We start from the raw sequence: 20,917 nt of genomic DNA, 5'->3' as shown, positions 1-20,917 counted from the left end.
AGAAACTCAAACCCGACACACAAGGAACCAGATAAAAAGTAGCAGGATCCAAACTCCATCTTATAGATAGTTCTTAAATTCGGATGCAACCAATTTCAGACAATTACATTGGATCATGGAGTATCATTTGTGATACCGTTTGCACAACTGTGATCCAGTTCAGAGAAATGATAAGGACATCTACAGCCACCAAAATGCACGCCCATTCGTCCAAATGATACTCGAATATGGTATTTTGAGTCCATTTGTTCTGGTCCAATCCATTCTAATCTTTCTGAAGGCTCTATGTTGAAGCTCCCGCATGCATTCGGCCAGCCTCTGCAACCGATCACAAAATATTCTAGGGCTTATGTGGATGGTTGAGCTGAAAAGTCTATAGAATTCGTAGGTTGAGCCAGTATAATTACTAAAATTATAGGATTATAGATTGTCCTAGAACTATATTTAAAGATACTTAGGAATAATTTTAGAGTGAGTCAACCTGAATCTTATAGGAAGAGAAAAAAAAACTAGGTATTTATAAATATAGATCTAGCTCAGCTTATGGGATTCGGATCAGCTCACTCCGAAGCTATTTTTGGGTATTTATGAATAAAGGCCAAATCTAGCCTATAATCCTATGATTTTGCTAATTATATTGGCCTAACCTACGAATATTATAGGATTTCAACCTAATCATCGAAAGATCATCTACCCAATATGTCTCCTTTCATATGCCTACATGGAAATCATTAATTTGCAAAATTATGTTGGACCAGCCATTGATTGCTGCATTGGATGGTAATTAGAGTGGTGAAGATTCGATGATATATAGCAAGACTCACTGTTTTGCATGTCACACTATCCGACCCACGAGCCTAAGAAATTGGCAATCACCTCCCCACCACGGGATGTTGAGAGATCGGGGGATGAACATCCCTCCAACCTGCCCTTTTTGTGAGGTGGAGGTTGAGATTGCGGATCATGTTCTTTTCTGATGTTAGAGGGCTCTACATATGTGAAGACTCACTAGCCAGCCTATGGATTTTCTCTGGTGGTATAATGCTAGTCTTGGCTTCCCTTGAATCTCTACAGGGTAGTGTTAGCAATGAGCTGTCCAGACATTGGGGTATTAGGGCTACTTACATTGCCTACCACATTTGCCTTGTCAGGAATGCCTGCATCTTTGAGGGTAGTAAGAAGTTCGTGTTAGAGAGGACTATGACTCAGGCGACCATCATTCATCTCGTCTTTGTTGGAGTGATTGCAATAACTTGGGATACCTAGGTCTCCTACTCCACTCATGCAGCGACCTGGTTAATTATATTTACCCGAGAGTCCCCACCTCTGAATTTTCTTAAGGTCAACTTTGATGATAGCATATTCGATGGCGGTAGTAGAGGAGGAGTCAGCTTTATGATCCGAGGCTCGGATTCAAGGTTGTTGGTAGCTCGCGGAACTATGGTTTTTGATATGTTGATCCCTCAGGTAGAAGTAAGAGAGGCTTGGGCAAGCATCACCTATGCTAGGAGGGTTTTGAGGGTTGATGGCATTATAGTTGAGGGTAACTTGGCCATGGTGATTAGTTGGCTCCAGGTCCAAGCAAGGGCAGTGGTCCCTCACCCCTCTTGTATAACATTCAGAAGAGCTCAAAAAGGTGCACATTCTTCGTAGCTAAGCATATTTATCGTGAGGTGAATGTAACAGTAGATTGAGTTGCTTTTTTTTGTGGAATGCTATGTCATATATTCCGGTCACACTTTGTGATTTTTTATTTTTGATTTTTTTATGTATTCGTGTTAGTATTTCATAATTCGTTTATTTTATAAAAAAAAGAGTTTTTTACGTACATATCCTTCTCAATATTAAAATTTGCATGAATATCCTTCTAAAAATGATATTTGCATGTATACCCTTATAAAATACTTGTTTTGCGTGTATACCCTCCATTCTTTTTTCTTGCATATATGCCCATCCCATTTAATGCCGTTAAGAAATTAGCGGTTTAAAATTAAAAATAACTGAAATATTCTTAATAGGTAGATATAAAAAAGAAATATTTGGAGGGCATTCGTTCAAATTTTAATATTTAGAAGGGTATTTATGCAAAAATATAAGAATTTTTTTTGATGCATACCATCCTAAATATATGAAATTGCATGAATAGCTCTCAAAATTGCTATTTTCATATATAACTTTATAAACGTTTTCTTTTGCATGTTTATCCATTAATGATATTTTTGTTATTTTAATTTTAAATTGCTAACTCCTTACGATGTTAGGTCGCATGGATATGCATACAAAACAAATATTTGATGAGAATATATATATATATATATATATATATATATATATGTAAATATTAATTTTAAAAAAATATTTCCATAAATTTTAATATTTAAGTGGGTATGTACGTTAAAAAAAACTCTATAAAAAAAAACAAAACCAATCAAACAAGCAACCCAAGAGAGGGAAAGCGAGATAAATCGATAAGTATACAAATGAATAAATAAAATAAGTAAATCCGGGCGGCAGCGACCGAAACAGTGAGAAGGGAAGAAAAGTGGGGAACGGGACTTCAAGAACCCAGTTATATAGCAGCAGCCAGATCTATTCCTATTCTTCATTCCCCTCCCTCTCCCCCTCTTTCCCCTTTCCCTCTTCCTCTATTATGTGAAGAAGAAAAAGCAGAAATTCCTAGTTTCTAGTTTTTGTTCTTCTTCCTATTATACTCTAATTCTGCTGGGAATAGTTGGATTTTTGATGGATTTGGGAAGGTGGTGGGGGGTGCTGTGGGCGCTGCTCGTGATATCGGTTCTTCCCGGCTTGGTTCTTGGAGGGGATATAGTCCACGAGGACGACAAGGCCCCGAAGCTGCCAGGATGCTCTAACAACTTCGTTCTGGTGAATTTCTTCTTCGATTCGCCTCGTTTCTTGAAATCGTTCAGTTTCCCTGGTTGGATTTTTGTTGCTCTGAGAAGTTCTCGACTCGTAGGGGCTATGAACTGCGCTAGGCGTGAAGGGTTTCTGATTCTTTTTGACGCTTGGTATTTCTGTCCTGAAAAGTTTCTATTTTTAGGTCGGTGGGGACGGTAGTCGTGGAAATCGAGAGAGAGGGTTATCTTTAGTATGAAACGTTAAATCTTTTTTGGAGGTTAGCGTTGAACAAAATTAACCCTTGTTTCCTTTTTTTTCCGATTTAGTGGTGCCTGATTGATTGCTATGGTGGGATGAACTCTGGAATTCGATGTACAATCTTGACCATATTTAGCATGACAACTGCCACTGTCCCTGATGGGAAAATGAAAAAAAAAATGAATTGCTTCACTTGAAGCATAAGATTCTTGGGACTTTGATTAGATTGGGTCGGTTATTCTACATGCATAAAGTTGTGCTAATTTGCAATTTCTTTCTTCCTCTTAAATTTTGCTTGACATGAATATTTGATTTTTTGGCCATGAAATGAGGTTATTGTATGAAATTCAGGCTTTCTGTCTCCATTAGTCATTCTAGGTACGAGCATGTTTCTAGTTAAAGATATCCTTTGTTGAATATTGTGTAGTCTATCGTGTGTGAATGAGGAACTCCAGAGGTACTGAATGTCTTTGAACTATTGAATTATTCATTGTTGAGAAGCATGTTGCCTGCTTGCTATAGAAAGTATAGTTTCAAGCTGACAACTTTATTGCAGAGGTATTGAATTTCGGTGAGATTCACATGAAAAAACCTTCAAATAACATGAGTAAGTCAAGGAACAATTTAGCTTGACTGGAGTTTTAGGATGCTTATGGACTTCTTCCACGGACATATTCGTGGACTTTCCTAAGATAGCGATTTTCATGGCGGCTTTCAGTTCAAAGCAAAATTTGGTAGAAAATTCCATCAATTGGTAATCATCCGTATACAAGTAATCATGAAAATTTTTTCATTCTGAGGCCTTTTTAATCTTGTTATCAGTTTAAGTAATTTGCATGTTTGGTGAGAAGTCCCTCGAGCAAATAAAAGGACGGGAACAGAGAGGGTCTGTGTTTTATTTTCCTTCTTCATTTTCTCGTTGGTTCAGCTTTAATGATTTTGCTCATCTCAACTCAGGATGATACGTTTTGACATCTTTAGCGGATCCTTTATCACTAGGTGTTAGAATCTTGAACTGGTTCCTCTTTGATCACCATCTTTGCCATGAGCAGAGTGGTTTTGAGAATGATCTTATGTCTAGTTTGTATATTCATCTCTCTGCTTAACCTAATGTGTTCCCCTTTGTCAACTTTCTTCATTTTGTGGTGGTGGCAGCGGCAGTGGCCCATATAAATGTTTGTTAGTTACTCCTGATCTTGGCTCCATGTTTTATCTTATCAGAGAAACCTGGGAGTTTCATGGTTTGTTGTTTCACTCCACATCATTATTGATGATGGTGAATTGTGGCTAGTCCCAATTTTCTTTTTCATTGTTAGAATTTTTGGAATATTCAAGGTACGGGGATAGTAAATATTTGAAGTGTAAATTTGCTAGGATTCTATTCATGGTCTTGACCTTAGTGCTTGGTTCATAGGGTTGATGGAGATCGATCTCCACATGAACCCTTGGCATCATTTCATTTCATAATAGTTTCTTGTACCAAGTTATTATGTTAAAGTGTATCTATAGTTGAGTCCCTTTGCAGGGAATATTTATTTCTCTGTTAACCAATGTTCCTGGGGTAGTTCTAGTAGATTTGCACAAACTAGGGTTTTAATGGTAATTAGTTGAGAGAAAATAGTATTCCATCCATTTTTCTTTCAAATGTGGTGTCAATTCATGGTCTGCCTTCATATGGATTCCTGATGTCTGAATAGGTTGGTTGGTTACATATTCTGTATATCAAACACATTAAAGCATGTCCAGCTTGAAGGGAAATACCGATTATACCATGTAGGTTTTAGCATATCAAGAACCTGTGCCATAATGCAGTAAGCTTCAAAAAGGTTCCTGAATTACTAGCATCCAGGGAGGTCATCTTTGTTTGTTGCTCCTTTCTACCCGTTAGGTCATAAAATGTTCTCTAAGGTTACTTTGTCTTTGGAACTGGTTTATTCATCTTTTTCCCTCACAAGATTTTGTTGAAACCCTGAGCACCATCATTCTGCTACAAAATACTTGCCAGTTGTTAGATGCAATAAATCTTCATAACTGCAGTATGTTTGTCTTTGTAGTCAGAGGTACTCTAGCAGCATTTGTGTTTTTTCTCTTTGATGAGGCTTCATATCATGTATGCTTCTTGTCAGGTAAAAGTGCAAACCTGGGTTAACAACAGAGAAGATGCTGAGTTTGTTGGGGTTGGTGCTCGATTTGGCACTACAATTGAATCAAAAGAAAAGCATGCTAACCGAACTCGGCTTTCTGCGTCAGATCCTTTTGATTGCTGTACTACACTTAAGAAAAAGGTTATTTTCTATACTCCTTTCTTTCAGTACTTTTTAACGGGCACTTCAGGTGTTTGAAACTTGAAATTTGTTCCTTTTGTTAGCTTGCTGGAGATGTCCTATTAGTGCAACGAGGAAACTGCAGATTTACGACCAAGGCAAAGGTTGCAGAAGCAGCTGGTGCTTCTGCCATCCTTATTATAAATAATCGTAAAGGTATGGACTTTTCCTGCTCAGTAGCTTGTGGTTATATGATCCTATTTGAAATTTAAACCTGCTAGGCCAACAATATTAGAGTAAGAGTTGGTTACTGAACCACCTATATACCTATCTACCTACATGGACGCATGCAGGCAGGCATGCATATGTTCATACAGGCAGGCATGCATACAGGCTTACATGTATACAGGCATACATGCATGCTTGCACATAAGTATATATGTACATATTAAATAGTTGGGATTCAAATGTTTCAACTATAAATTCTATGCATACAGGCATACCAGCATACATGTATAAATGTATGTACTAAAAGTTGGGATTCAAATGTTTCCCATTTTAATCCTAGATTCAGTATCCCTTTTCTTTCAAGAGGACTTCAATCCCAAAATCCCTTCTTATTTCATCCCTTTCTCACGAGCAATCATGATTCCTTGATTTCTGTCATAGTCCTATTAATTATTTTCATTCCCTTCTTTGTCTGTCTTGGTCTTGTATTTTCAAATGTTTCAGCTGTAAATTCTGTCCACTAATTTTTGTTCTTTTTAACATAATATGGCATACGCTGAAGGAAAAATGGTTCTCTACAGTAATCAGGCAAATTTTGCCATTAACTTATTGTGTTATTCACATGGTCAATTACAAAGATAATAAGTTATATTGATCCAAAACCCGTTATCTCTCTCTCTTTTGTGATGTTTTGCTCTTTTACTCAACAATTCAAATGGGATTGGAGTTCTTGAATGGCCAGATTAAAGCATTATCTTCAACTAGATTCCTGCCATTCTTTTTCTTTACCATTCCCTTTCAATCCTACATTCAGTATCCCATTTCTTTCAAGAGGACTTAAATCCCAAAATCCTTTCTTATGTCACCCTTTTCTCACGAGCAGTCATGATTCCTTGATTTCTGTCATAGTCCTATTAATTATTTTCATTCCCTTCTTTGTCTGTCTTGGTCTTGCATTTTTACTGTCTTTTCATTGAGCTTTAATAGATGTATTCTTCTCATTTTCCATCTTCCTTTTGATCCCTTATGTTTGCTGAACGTTTTAGCAAATATGATAAAAACTCATCACATGTCAGTAGATTTATGTCATCATTTTTTAATTGATTGTAGTGGCTGACCATCATTTCTTTTTACAAAATTAGAGTATGTACACACACTTTAATGTCATCTTTCTCAGGCAACTGGCTCCAGCTTTGTATCCAGTTAACTTGTCTTCTTTCTTAGCATTCCATCATAAACCTTATTAGATAATCCCATTATTTTCTTTCCTTGTTTTGAAATTTCAATCTTGAAATTTATATTTTAATGAAGTCTTGATCTATGTAACCTTTTTGTCAAACTGATCGAATATTTTCATTATTTTCCCCATCTTTCAGAACACATCTTTTAAAAGTTAACAAAAAAAAGAACTTCCATGAGAACAAGGTAATTGGGACTTTCTTGAAGGATTCATCTTTCTCACTATATAATGGTTTTTTCATCAGGGCGTCCATAGATGTCTCCATGCTGCCCCTTTCTGAAATATGGATAATTTTCTATGTGGTTGTCTATATGAAATCTCCATTCTGTCAAAATATTGATTAGCTAATCCTTTCTGATGGTTATGAACTGCATGGTTCCAATTACAAGTTTTGCTTTCTGCTTCTTTAACTGCATGTGACCTTACAACCTCGTCTCATTTTATCGAAGATTGTTTTATCTCATATGCCTTAGTTGTTCTGCTTGAAGTTATTGCTATCCTAGACTTCCCAAATTCTGCATTTATATGTCATTCAAATTCAGCTAATTAAGCATCTTCTTTCTTTGTTTCTAATAACTTGTCGACGTATTCCATGGATTTAATAAACCTCTTATTCTTTGTCTCTGTGTAGTGAGTGTAGTTCAACCAGCTTGCTTAATAGAGGCCCAATTTCTGATCTTCCCATGTAGGATGTTGATTCTTTGAGTTGTTTTTCTGCTTCACTTTGCCACTATTTTTTATTTTAAACTGTTTCTATCCAACAGAATTATACAAGATGGTCTGTGATCCCAATGAAACAGAGTTGAATATAAGCATATCAGCAGTTATGCTGCCACAGGATGCAGGTGCAAGCTTAGAGAACAGCATCACAAGTGGTGCCTCAGGTGAGTTTTCTATGTCATTCATAGTATTTAAAGTGCATATTTTATTTTACAACTATGAACTTTGTAATATAATTATACTAGAGTGCAAGATTCTCTTGTTACATGTACTATGATAAAGTAAAATTGGACGTTTTACTCCCTTCACATTCCCTGTTTATATGGATTTGCTGACTTGACCTCATTCTCCATTTAAAGGATTTCGTATAACTTTGTGATTAGTAGGAACGGGGTTCATATCGGAGTTACTTTAAATGCATAACTTAAGATCTCTATATGCAAATAATGGGCTTGATATATTTAAGACATCACAAGTCATGAAGAGTGAATGATGGAAGCATTTGCTTCTTCTATGCATCCATATAGGAGCAAAAGCCATTCCTGTGTTGGTTCACCCCCAAATTTAGGTGAGGGAAGTGGTCTTCAACTATGGTATGACATACCGTACTGAACTAGGCGGCATGGGATGTACCATACCGGTTTGGTAGCGGTATACGGTGCGGTGGGCGTGCTGACACTCGGTACATTGAACTGGCCTCCGTACTGGACGTACCGACACGGTGACACCAATACAGGGCCTGGTATCGGGACGACGTACCTTGTCCTCAATAAATCAAAGCAACAACATTCTAGCTGAGTTCCTATATCCTTGAAGAGTTCTTAAACATAAGAAACACTGAATAAAGGACAGCATTCATTGCTTTGTTGTAAACATGTCATTGTGCAAATTGGTGGTTGATGCGAAGGGAATATCTGAGTGAAAATTGCTGCCTCTTAGGTTCTCAGATCAAAGTGAGTTGGAGACATTGATAGCTGGACACCCCAGCAGTTGTCAGTATCTGATTTGAGGTTAGACTGTGGGAGCCAAGTTCTTGGATCTCTTATACTTGCCGGTGCGTGAAGTTGACTATAATGGTAAAGAAGTCCATATGTTACTTGCAATTGTGGAGCGCTTGGTGAAATGAAGTTCTTCACAACCGTCCTTATGTGCTAAGCACATTTTGGAACACTCTGATGTTGCCTCCTTCTGAGCCTACTGTTCACAAACAAGCTATTTAACGTTACTAGAATTGATGAGGATTAGCATCATTTGAATCAGTTCCAGATTTTTTCTTGGTCTTTTGCTATACAGTTGTAGAACTCTTGCTTTTTAAATTATATAAGCAACTTTACAAAATTCACTGTAACATTATACATACATTCTAACCCTGCTGTCATCTCTGCAGTTGGCTCTTAACCTTTTTCCTGCCCTCTTCTCCACCTGCCCACACCTATCTTGAAAGAATATATATAGTAGGTTCTAATCAGGTCTTGGCTAGAGGTTTCCAGGAATCATTTTATTAGATATGGTTTATGCTCTCCAAGATTTAGGTAAAAACATCTTTTGGGAAAAAAAGTTGGGTGGATGAACTACATGTGCTTCCGTGAATTTCTTTCATGCTGGTTACTGGGGAGGGATTGTCCAAAACAGTAACATGACTGCCAGTGTGGTATGGACTACAGTGCAGGCAATAAAGAAGTTAAAGAGCAAGGTTTGAAGTTTCGGCTGAAACCAGTCAGTCCATTTTGGCTAAAGACTGGTTAAAAACTGACTGAAATTTTTGGTTTTGGTCAGTTTCATCAGTTTCGGCAGAAACTAACTGAAAGTAATAATTGTTGACCATTTTGCTGTTTAACATGTATAATTCACAATACTTTCTAATGTTTTCTAGAATCTGATAATATTATTCAATATCACATTAATCTAAGGTTCCAATGATAGGATTTATGTTATTTTTGGCTAAATTTTGTTATTATAGTGGGCAAGATGTAATCTTGGTGTGTATCTTTACTAGTTAGAAAGCAATGTCCGCTGTGCCGGTATTGGCCCCAGACCGGTTGCCCGGCGGCATGGGTCGGTACGGCCTCGAGCCGTGCCGGCCCTGTATCGACACAGTAGAGGCAGAGGAGAGGGAGGCTGGGGATTCGCGAAGGCAGGGCATTGCCTCCGATCCCCTATTTCATTCGAAACAGGGGCTTGGAGGGGCCTTTTTTATTTTTGAGAATTTTAAGTTAAAGTCGGCAAACCCATTGCAAAATTCTCAATGGTTTATAGTAGTTGGCAATGGGTTTGCTGACTTTCACTTAAAATTCTCAAAAATAAAAGGACCCCCCTATGGGCCTCTACGAAACAGGGGACCAGAGGCGGACCTCGCCTCCACGAATCCCTGGCCTCTGCCTCCTCCGTGCGGAGGCTCCCAGCTTCCGCCGGCCGGCTCCGGCTGGCCTCCCTCTCCCTCTTTGCCCCGTTCTCTCTCTCTTTTTCTCTTTTTTCTTCTCTTTCTTCTCCTCCGTCTTCGGTTTCGTTGCCGAAACCGTCTCGGTCCATCACCGGTACGGCTCGGGACGCCTCGAACCGGACGGTTTGGGACGGTTTTGCCGACCATGTTAGAAAGTATTATAGGTTCTTATGGGTCTTTAGTATTTTCTGTTCGAATAAAATGATATATTATAATGGAATAATGAATTCAAACTGGTTTTCATTTAGATGGATCTTTTCTTTCTTACATGGACTGTCAATGTGGAATATAATAAAATATGCTCATTTTTATCTACTTAGTTGAGTTTTTAAAATGAAATAAAATGACATATGCTTAGAGGAAAAAGGTTTAGTTAAATTTAAAAAATAGAGCAAATATGGGAAATTATAAAAAATAGAGAAAAGTGGGGGGAATTATAAAAATTAGGGAAAAATGAAGGATAACTTTAAATTAGTAAAAGTATAGTATATTTAATATATTAAGCTTTAAAACAGTTTAGGTTCTACCTGAACCTACCCAATTTACGCAAATTATGATTCTAAATTACTCATAATATTAATGAAATGATGCAAAATATTTTTCCTGATTTTTCTTAATTTTGTTGCCCACAGCGCCAAAACTTGGAGTGAAGCTATCAGAACTGCCAAAACTGCAAAACTGAAAACTCTGTACAAGATAACCACTCCCCCCCCCCCCCCCCAAAAAAAAAAAAAAAAAAAACAAAAACAAAAGCAAAAACAAAAAGAAACCTGAAAAAAAGAGAAAGAATGGAAAAACTGTGTAGATATATACACACACACACAAAGATGTATGTACATTGGTGGATGTGTATGGCTATCTGCATTGACAGATCAGAATGCTAAGCAACACAAAGATGATGCATGTTAGAGCAGGAAGAAAGTGTTGAGGTGAGAGAGTGGTAATTATGCAGTTAAAAATGAGTACGCTAGGTAGAAACAATGTGGAGCAAAGGGATATGGATTTGGGATTCAGATTTGGTTGAGATGACATGATGACAACCTAGTAAGGTTTGGAGCCTAGGAGATTGGGAAGAAGAAGGGCATGCGAGATAAAAATCTTGGAAGGAAATTTTGAGAAAGGGATTAACAATATAAAGTTTTTGTTGATTGATTATTTAACCCATAGTAATGAGTGACAATAAGATAACAGATTTATAATAGGATGCAACAATTGATGAATAAGTGTTGATGGTTTATATCTTTGCATTCTACGAAGCAGTGCCTTTACACTAGTGTGTCAACTTTTTGATCTTTGGTCTTTCCTTCAACTAGTGGTTGCTTTAAGACACACAATGGATGAATAATGTATCAGTCATGCTAGAACCTTGGCTTTTGAACATGCTTTAGATTTGTGTCCTAGTCAAAGGTTTTTGTTAACCGCAAATGGTAACTACATAGTCATATTTAATTGGCTTAAGTCTAATTGAATTCTAGCTTACCCTATGCAAGCAAACATATGTTTTCGAATATGCTTGAAGTGTTTAACTCCATATGTACATAGTCTTTCTGTGCTCCTGTTATTTTGTACTTACAATGGCGTTCTAATGCTATATTGGATTTTGATGATAAGAATGAATCACGATATCTCCTTTTGCCACCTTAGCTTTGAGCATTAAAGTTTCATTAAAGTTCCTTTACTGTAGAACTTTTAATTTGTAATTTAATTTTTTATCTATCTTACAAAATGATGTCATTGCGACAAATCTACTATGCACAACATGAAATTTAGTGAATCCAAGATCTACCTCGTGTGCAAATCAGGTTTTCGGAAAATTCATTAGTTTTATTCCAAAAGAAATTAACAAAATGTTTCTGTTTGCTCTAGATTCTTCTTCCTAGGCAAGGGGGGTTGAAATTTGACTTTAAAATGCTTCTCTATCACACTTACATGCAGATATGGACATGACCTAGATTCTATGCGGACCCCATGACCTATGGATTGGGCATGGGTACAAAAGGTAGACCCGTAAAATTTTTAGGTCCCACACTAGTTTACTGTAGGTGTACTTGACGTGGACCGACCCCACTTGATCATATCATACATTAGGTTACTTGACTGACTTTTGTGAGCCTAACCAGGACCTGATGGTTTACTCAAAATGTACAACAATAACTGTAATATATTTGTAAAGCTTAGCTTTATTTTGTTCGCAATTCATATAATGTTTATTAATTTGTTTTGAAGATATGTTATACTTAATTGTTTGAGGGCATGAAGGAATTTGGTCTTTCCAGACCAAACCCAATAAATGGTGGGTACATTATGAGTCTTAATCCTCAACATACCAGACCTAACCTGTAAACTGATGGGTCTTTTGAAATCTCATCTCCCTGGACCTAGACTCGACTCGGTTCTTGGATGGGTGAGGTCCCAAGACCTGACATGATATCTCCCCAAGTGATGCCTCCCTCTGTTTCTTCTTCCTTTGTAGATGGGCTGCCTTTTTGTCTGACTTATTGAGACAGAAAGGGGGAGTTTAGAACTGGAGAATCATACCAATAGCATTTCTTAGACCTGCATCCATCCACTAACCTCCTAACTCAATCCACAAGAAGGACCTCTCCCTCTCTCTCTCTCACACACACAGACACATGCGAGCACGCGAACGCAGGCACACACACATGCCTGCATGCATGGCCGCAAGCCTGCCCACCTGCCTGCTTATCCCCTTCTCTTCTAGCCAAAATGTCATTCTGTGCTTAGGCTTGTCTCATGGTTTATTTAATGGTGAATAAGATGATTTGATTGCTCATTTTAATAATTTTCTAATAGTTCGCAACTTCAGTTGCGGTGCAGTTGTACTCTCCAGATCGTCCTCTTGTTGATACTGCAGAGGTGTTTCTATGGCTTATGGCAGTTGGTACCATCTTATGTGCATCTTATTGGTCAGCATGGAGTGCTAGAGAAGCATCCATTGAATATGAAAAGTTACTAAAGGTCCTTATTATCAGTTTGCACAAAAGGGATTTCATCGTCTTTGCAGTATTGGAATATTACCAAACTTTTTTATTGTAACTGACACATGGATTGATGCTCATAGGATGCCCCGGATGAGATACTCAACATGGAAACCACAGGCGCCGGTGGTGTGGTGGACATAAACACAACATCAGCTGTTTTGTTTGTTGTGCTTGCATCATGCTTCTTGATCCTACTTTACAAATTTATGTCCCACTGGTTTGTGGAGCTTTTGGTGGTTCTATTTTGCATTGGTGGAGTAGAGGTGCAAATTCATTAGTTTTAACCTTTATTTCTCATGATGACTGCACTTGACATTGCACTACTTAATTTCAAATTATATGTGAATTATAAATTGTATCAACAGATCTACAAGTGTTGCGATGAGCTATGATTTTGACCAAGGAGAAGCTTAGGAAGTCTTGTTACATGCTCATGTTACAGTGGTGCTGAAGCATGTCATTCTACTAGCGGTTAAGAACTTGATATAAGCTATTTTGCTGATATGGTTTGCTAGACGAATTAGCAAGCAATAGTTTTAGCAATATATATTCTTAAAGTGGAAGTAAAAAAGCTGATGTCTAAAATCTTGTGTCTTTATCTTTTTCTTAGCATGGACAATGTTTCCATATTATTATGACTTCTGATGGTGGTAAGATTACTCCTTAGTTGCATGATATTGATAATTTTTCTTTAAATCAATATATACATCTTTATGTATATATATGTAAAATTTGTTTACTTGTTTTAATGATCGCATAAAACTTGGTCAAATGATGTCAGTTTGGTGTATTATTGTTTCTATTGCTATATTCTTAAAATACAAGTCTAAGTCACATGTTCTTAAAATTCTATTGGGTTGCTGAGGCTCAAAGTCTTTGCATAAATCTCATCTTTGGAACCATTTTGCTTCTACAAGAATTTATTACTTTTTTCATGGAAAAAGTCTATTAAGTGATACTTAAATAAACCATAGCTTGTGGTATAAAAGATTTTGCAGCGATGCGTTTCTTTGATGCTTAACTATTGAATAATTCAGCAAATGTTTAGACTACTCATACTACAGTTATTCTTTCAGTAATTTTATTAATTGTGCATTCTTCTTGTCCTTCAGGGCCTACAAACATGCTTGGTAGCTTTGTTATCACGGTATGGCGAGTGTTTCATTTTTCCACTGTTATGCATATTATTGATTGCATTATTTAATTTAGAAAATGGAAGTAACTAGATAATTGTTCGCACTGTTTGAGACCATCATGTAAGATCCGATCGTTATTGCATCAGTTACAAACTTGTTGATCCAACAATCTGTGAGTGGTAGTAACTCTAAATCCCCCTCACCCACATCTGCACCTGCTTTGATAAACAGTTGCAGTCATCTGTTGAATGAAGCCCTTCTTTTAATTTTATGTGCAGTCAGGGGATATAAATAAGATATACAATGTCAACTTTTTCCCATTGTTTTTTTGAATGTTCATATTTAGATGCTTTGTTGGTGTTCGAATTCATAGTTTTGAATCTCTGATTATTCACTCCTGTGCCTGCTTCCTTTTCAAGTTAAAAATAAAAAATATTCCACATTTATGAGATGTACATTTTGACAAACATAAAAGACTTTTTTAAGATGTATGGGAGCATTGGCTAAATGTTTGATCCCATCTTTGACCTCTAGTTCAAGATATATTGCTTAACATGAAGGTGAACTGGGTTCAGATGCTAATAACAATGATAACACACTGATAACTATGATAATACACAACCCAGCAAAAGCTTCCTTTGTCCATTTATTTGAGTATGTTATTTCTGCTAAAATTTGGAGGCTCTCAAATAATGTTCATCTTGGTCATATGCATTATGGATTAGCATCGATACTGTTATCCATGTCCTGCTAATTTCCATGTCTTCTATCACTGCTTCTGTGCTCTTCTACTAATTTCCATGTGTTCAATTAGTGCATCCCTGCTCTTCTACCCTGCTTGGTGATTTTTGTAATCCATGACTTTTCAGCTTGATTTTGAGCCTTTGCAACAATGGATGTTAGTTATGTTTACTTGCTTCCTGCCGCTTATTCCAACTTGGGAGGCAAACTCTTGGGCAGCCAGGGCCTTCTTCTATGCTCTGATATTTTCACTTCATGATCCCTGGTTGTTCTGTTGAGTTCGGCGATAGTTTAAACTACCACTAAATATCTGTTACCCCTTTAACTCTGGTTCTATTTTTTGGAGCTTGCTTCTTGTTTGCTGCTTTTCATGGACAATCCATGCTGAAAACTGAATAGATCATTACAACTGTTAGTTCAATATGTTCCAATTTATATTGTGTATGAATTTCCTCCTTGTTATATGCATTCCTCTCCGAAAAAAGTTGATCTGACAAAGCTTGAGGGTGCATAATACTTTTGGATTGTTACTAATTATTGATGTATGAATTTTGGCAGATGGTTTAAACGTGCTGGGGAATCTTTCATTAAAGTTCCCTTCTTTGGAGCTGTTTCATACCTTACACTGGCAGTCTCACCATTCTGCATTGCTTTTGCTGTTGTATGGGCTGTTTATCACTCCTTGTCCTATGCCTGGATTGGCCAAGATATCCTGGTAAGAAAAATAATATTCTTATGTTTTATCTACTATTCAAGAAGCATCATTTGTTCTGGATATGTCCTGAAAAAATAATATTCTTTGTTTTATATACTATTCAAGAATCGTCATATGTTTTAGGTATGTCCTTTTAGAATTTGCACAAATATTTTTGGGCTGTAACTAAATTGTGCTTGAACTGCGTTGCGAAGATGCTACCTATTGTCCTCTATCACTTTTGCAGAGGAAAACTTGAAACTAATTTTCAGCCCCAAAATTATGCACGTAAATGACAATATTTGAGTTATTTTAGTCCACTAAATTGAGTAAAAATCTTTGAAAATTTGGTTCGATAAGCAGCATGGAGTTATGTATTACTTTCTTGATCAAAAATCATTGTCCACTTCAACTTGGAATATATTACATCTTACTTTTTCAATCAAAAATTATCGTGCGCCTATACTTTAGTTCTCCCAATTATTATTGGTAAGACATAAGAAATTAGTTTGTCTTGACACCCCAAGACAATTTTAAGTGATGTTTAAATTGGATATGATGGATGTGGTATCCATGTGCAAAAACACAACCTTTTTCTAAAAAACAATTGGAATGTGGTGTTTAGGGAAATGCATCTAAAATGCAAACAAGCAAACTAATGTTTGTGTACTATGCCAGGAAATGTAAGAGTTATCTTTCCACTAAAACAAGATGAGGTGTCACAACAGTCTTCAATTGCACAGTTAAGATAAATGCTATCAATTGTGAAGTGACAACTTATGTGGCTTGTGAATAATAATCTATAAGTGTCAAATCTTAAAATCTGCAACGTACTGGATACTTGTTAGCAATAAAATGATGACTTATCCATGTGAGCCCCCTTGAAATTGGGAACACTGTCTGAAAATTCAGAACCCGGTTGAGATACCCATGTCCGATAATGACCGCAATAAATCCCTCATTGTAAAAGAAGTAGTTTCAATTAAGCAATTATTGTATCCTTTGAAGAGCCTTGAGTTAGCATCATGTTCTCCTTAAAGCAAGACATTGTTATCTGCCTTATAAATCACTTCTTTCTATCAGACAATTTGAGCATTATGGATTATTCTGCGTGATTCAGTTGAGCTAAATGTTGGCTTATCTGTTTCACCCTTTTGCTTTGACAAAATTAGAAAAAGCTGGAGTATGATTCAGTTAACATCATAAATAAACTAGCATGCTGGAGTGGATATTACTCCATTCTTTCTGTTGGTCTTGGTATTGTCAACCGCACATGCAATTCTTGTATCCTGGTTTTTCTATAGATTAAGTTTTACCTATTATAATTTGTTTTGCTAACCATTAATTTTTTTCTTCTTGTTTCATGCCTTTTCAATCAGGGTATTGCTTTGATTATTACAGTTCTCCAAATCGTTCGAATACCCAATCTTAAGGTAAGATTTTCGTGTCCCAATGCTCCAAGAATTACATTCACATTTTTAACTTCTTGGATGCATCAGGTGGGTACTGTGCTTCTCAGCTGTGCGTTCCTGTATGACATCTTTTGGGTTTTTGCTTCAAAGAGGTGGTTTCATGAGAGTGTGATGATTGTGGTAAGTATTATTATTAAGAGGCCTTATATTTGTTGGATAGTGACAACAACTTGAAGGGTAACATACTGCACATGCTCTATTTCGTAGGTTGCACGTGGTGATAGGACTGGTGATGATGGTGTACCCATGTTACTTAAGATCCCACGCATGTTTGATCCATGGGGGGGTTACAGCATTATTGGTTTTGGTGACATTATCCTGCCTGGGCTGCTAATTGTATTTTCATTAAGGTCAGAACCTCTATATTCTGACTTTGGTTATCTTTTATACTTTCTATTCAGGTTTTTGGTAGGTATACTTTTCTGTTGTGAGTGCATAGCATCATCAAAACTCTAATATTTTTAACCAACGATAAAGATCTTCATTAAGCATAATCTTTTGATTAAAATATGAAAATGATGCAGTTGGATAAAGATATAAGAGGCGTGAGTCAATTGGAAATATTGATAATATCACAATTGATTTCTGGATGAATTATAACCACAAGTGTGTTGATGTTAGCCTTTTGAATTCTTATTGGCATTCATTGCTAAATCCTGTTGCAAACTAAGTGTTTAAAAATTCCTCGATGCAATTTCCCACTAATTCTGGGTATTCATCCTCTTTCCTGATTCTCTGGTACAAACCAAAGTGCTCTTCTTTATTGGAATTCCATCCTATTTTCGCATTACAATGCCTACACCATCCCTCATGGTGCTGTTTCTCTGTCGCAATACATTTGATTCGCAAGCCTCCCATTAATGCTCATTTCTTTCCCTATCCACCTTGGTTTTACCATATGTTGACCTTAACATTCTCAACTATATTAAATTGATCTTATGTGCCTAGACTGTAATTGTTTCCTGATATTCTGATGCATATGTTAAAACAATGTTGCTTGGAGATTTTTGTCATAGGTATGTCACAATCAGGCCATATTCGTAGGACAGCATTTTATCCCTCTTTTTCCAACAGAGTATGTAGTGTTTTACCTCTGGTAGTCCAGCAGCTTTGTTGCATATATCAATTTGAAAGGTCTTCTTGTCATAGCAAAATAGTTTTCACAGATTGTTGGGAATGATTCTGAGACTTCTGCTTGTGCATGTGTAGATTACCATGTTTTCTAGGATACAAAATTTTCTTTTAAAGAGCACTGATTCGGCGTGCTTGCTGTCCTATCTTTGAAGACCTGTTCTTTGAAGAGGGGTGATCGTGTGACATTAGTGATCTAATTCAAAAGGCTACAGCTTATGTAACTGGATCAGTCTGTGTTATATATGTCTTAAGGTGTCTCTTGCCAATTAAGGACCAGTGTGGTAACCATAGGATCAGCTAAAAACCCGTGGGATTTTATAACATAGTAATAGCTGTTTGGGCTTGTATTGCTTGGGATGAAAATATAAAATGCAGCAAATCTGTAGGAAATTAAAAAGTGGTCTCCAGCAGTGTTTTTTTCATTCCATTGAAACCAAGCCTTTGTTCAAACAGGCTTTTAGTGCATGCTTTGCCTCTCAATGACTCTTCCATCACCTATGACCCGTCATCTCTCTCTCTCTCTCTCTGTGTGTGTGTATTTGGTTGGGGAGGGGTGGGGGGAAGGGGTGTCATGCTCGTGTGCATGTGCCGGCAAACCACCCCCGATGATGGATATTAAATAAAGAAAAGTTATATAGAATGGATATTGCTTCTTAAGGGCTATTCTACTATTGAATAGGTGATGGTTCTTCTGCTGATATGTACAAGGGTAGCACTCAGTATAAATAGGATGAGTGGTCCTCTATCCCATTTTAAAATAGCAAAGAAGGATACGGGGTTGCTGTTCCCTTGTAATGCTGCCAATTTTCTATTAATATGGCATTATAAGGATAATCAGCTTCTAATCCAAACATGGCTTGCATGGTCTTCAGTTCTTTTTTGTACTATTCTGATAGATATGTTTCTAATGTTAATCTTGACTTCCGAAATGTAGTGCAACTTCTCATTAGTCCTTTATAGTATTATATTTTAATTTATTGGTTTAGTTGTCCAACTATATAGGACCATCTCTATGAGGTATCAGGTTCACTGTATGGGATGATAATCGAGATTCCATGGCTTTTCCTACCTCATTGGTAAAAATCATATCCAAACAGTTCCTGTATGCTGTTGTTCTCTAGTAGCAGGTTGCTGCTTAAGTGGGATTTAGGTGTCATCCCATCTGTTCCCCTATTTATGCTACTGCTGATGCATATTTTAGTATATCCTTTTGATTCTTGTTGAAAGTTAAGCTCCATAAAAGTGCAAAATAGTTTAATAAAACTGTCTATGTTCGCAGATATGACTTTGCTGCAAAGAAAACTCTACGAGCTGGTTATTTCTTGTGGGCCATGGTGGCTTATGGTTCTGGTAAGACAAATTAGATCTTATTCTGGTCTTTAGATTAGCATGGAGTGTCAAAGCTAATATGGAAGTAACGAGAGAAGAATCTCATTGTTGGAACAGTAGCTTAATTGTGCAGTGGTATTTATTGATTCATTCTGTTTCTATGTGCACCTATAATAAAAATCATTGCACATTTATAAACTGATTTTATTGCTTCAACTCTTTGAATAAAGAGAGATGGTCTTTGCAGATAACAATTTCATATTATTCATTTGTGCAACAGAACAGCAAGGATGGTTGTTAGTGCTCACTTTAACAGAGTATTATGACTTAATGTATGGCTTCTGAAAGCTAGAGCTACACTTTATAGTGACATAACATACATGCTTTCTAGATCTCGTGCAGATTACCATGATCAAAACTTTCCCAACTTTCATCCACCAGCATGAATGATGCAACCACTAAGATGGATATATAGATAATAGAACTTCACATTTTTCTTCTGCTATCAATCATGTCTTAGCATCGTGCTTGAATTTGTTTCTGCAGGTCTTCTTATTACATATGTTGCTTTGAATCTAATGGATGGACATGGCCAACCAGCTCTTCTTTACATCGTCCCCTTCACACTGGGTAAGTGGTGATCTCATATGCACAAAAAGAGGAGGGGAGAAAGACTTTACAGGAATATACGACTATGGGGGGGAAATTAGAAAAAAAGACTGTACAGGAGTAAATAACTTGCCTTAAAAGGAGAGAATTTGGCTGAGCAGATGGCTTTTATCGTCCACAAGCATATAAGCCTATCCCATATTTAGCACCGGAGTTTATCATGAATTTGAACCATGGCAGCTTTGCAAATTTTGTTGAAGTAGTCTTTTGCTTACAGAATGCATCTTTTGGCTTCTGATATCGGCTGTTGATTTCTTTCCTAATCCTTCGCAGGCACCTTCTTGGCTCTGGGGCGAAAAAGAGGTGAACTCGGAAATTTATGGACAAAAGGAGAACCAAAGAGAATATGTCCGCATATTCAACCTGTTCAATAGATATCTATATTTTGACAGCAAAAAAAAAGATTTCTCTGTTTATATGCAACACTGAATATATAGCGTTCAACCTATTAGGGTACATGTGTAATAGATCAGAACTGGTGGAGACTTTGGAAAAGATTCTCGTATTCCAAAGATTCTCGTGTTGACCTTTTGTTCAATGTTGTATTTTACGACGACTCGAATTTCAAAATTTAACAAGTTGTGGAGTTGTTTCTAACTTTCTATGACCAGGAAAAAAGGAAAAGGAAAACGAAAAAGAAAAATGGAGTTGTTGGCATGCATGCTGATATTTAAAGCATGTTTTCTTTGGACTCTGAATTTGGTTGCTTCAATTGCCACATAATATAGCTTAGA

At 36.9% G+C, this 20,917-nt stretch overlaps 1 protein-coding gene across 2 annotated transcripts; it reads left to right on the top strand.

Annotated features, from left to right (window-relative positions):
* Positions 1-2,533: 2,533 nt before the first annotated feature.
* On the top strand, positions 2,534-20,785 carry LOC103698645 (signal peptide peptidase-like 4). Of its 2 annotated transcripts, XM_008780685.4 has the most exons (14): positions 2,539-2,883; positions 5,241-5,399; positions 5,483-5,594; positions 7,611-7,730; positions 12,834-12,985; positions 13,089-13,271; positions 14,121-14,155; positions 15,444-15,600; positions 16,959-17,012; positions 17,079-17,171; positions 17,259-17,401; positions 19,465-19,535; positions 20,061-20,144; positions 20,457-20,785. In XM_008780685.4, the coding sequence occupies exons 1-14, from the start codon at positions 2,743-2,745 to the stop codon at positions 20,555-20,557; spliced, it is 1,605 nt and encodes a 534-aa protein (XP_008778907.2). In that variant the 5' UTR covers positions 2,539-2,742; the 3' UTR covers positions 20,558-20,785. The 2 variants fall into 2 exon arrangements, with proteins under 2 accessions (XP_017696598.2, XP_008778907.2); XM_017841109.3 differs by having other exon boundaries at positions 2,534-2,883; positions 16,959-17,171.
* The last annotated feature ends 132 nt before the right edge of the window (positions 20,786-20,917 follow it).

The sequence above is a fragment of the Phoenix dactylifera genome, chromosome 18 (genome assembly GCF_009389715.1).
Source record: "Phoenix dactylifera cultivar Barhee BC4 chromosome 18, palm_55x_up_171113_PBpolish2nd_filt_p, whole genome shotgun sequence".
Classification (NCBI taxonomy): domain Eukaryota; kingdom Viridiplantae; phylum Streptophyta; class Magnoliopsida; order Arecales; family Arecaceae; genus Phoenix; species Phoenix dactylifera.
Note: the sequence above shows the minus strand (reverse complement) of the source record. Positions and strands in the feature narration are given on the sequence as shown.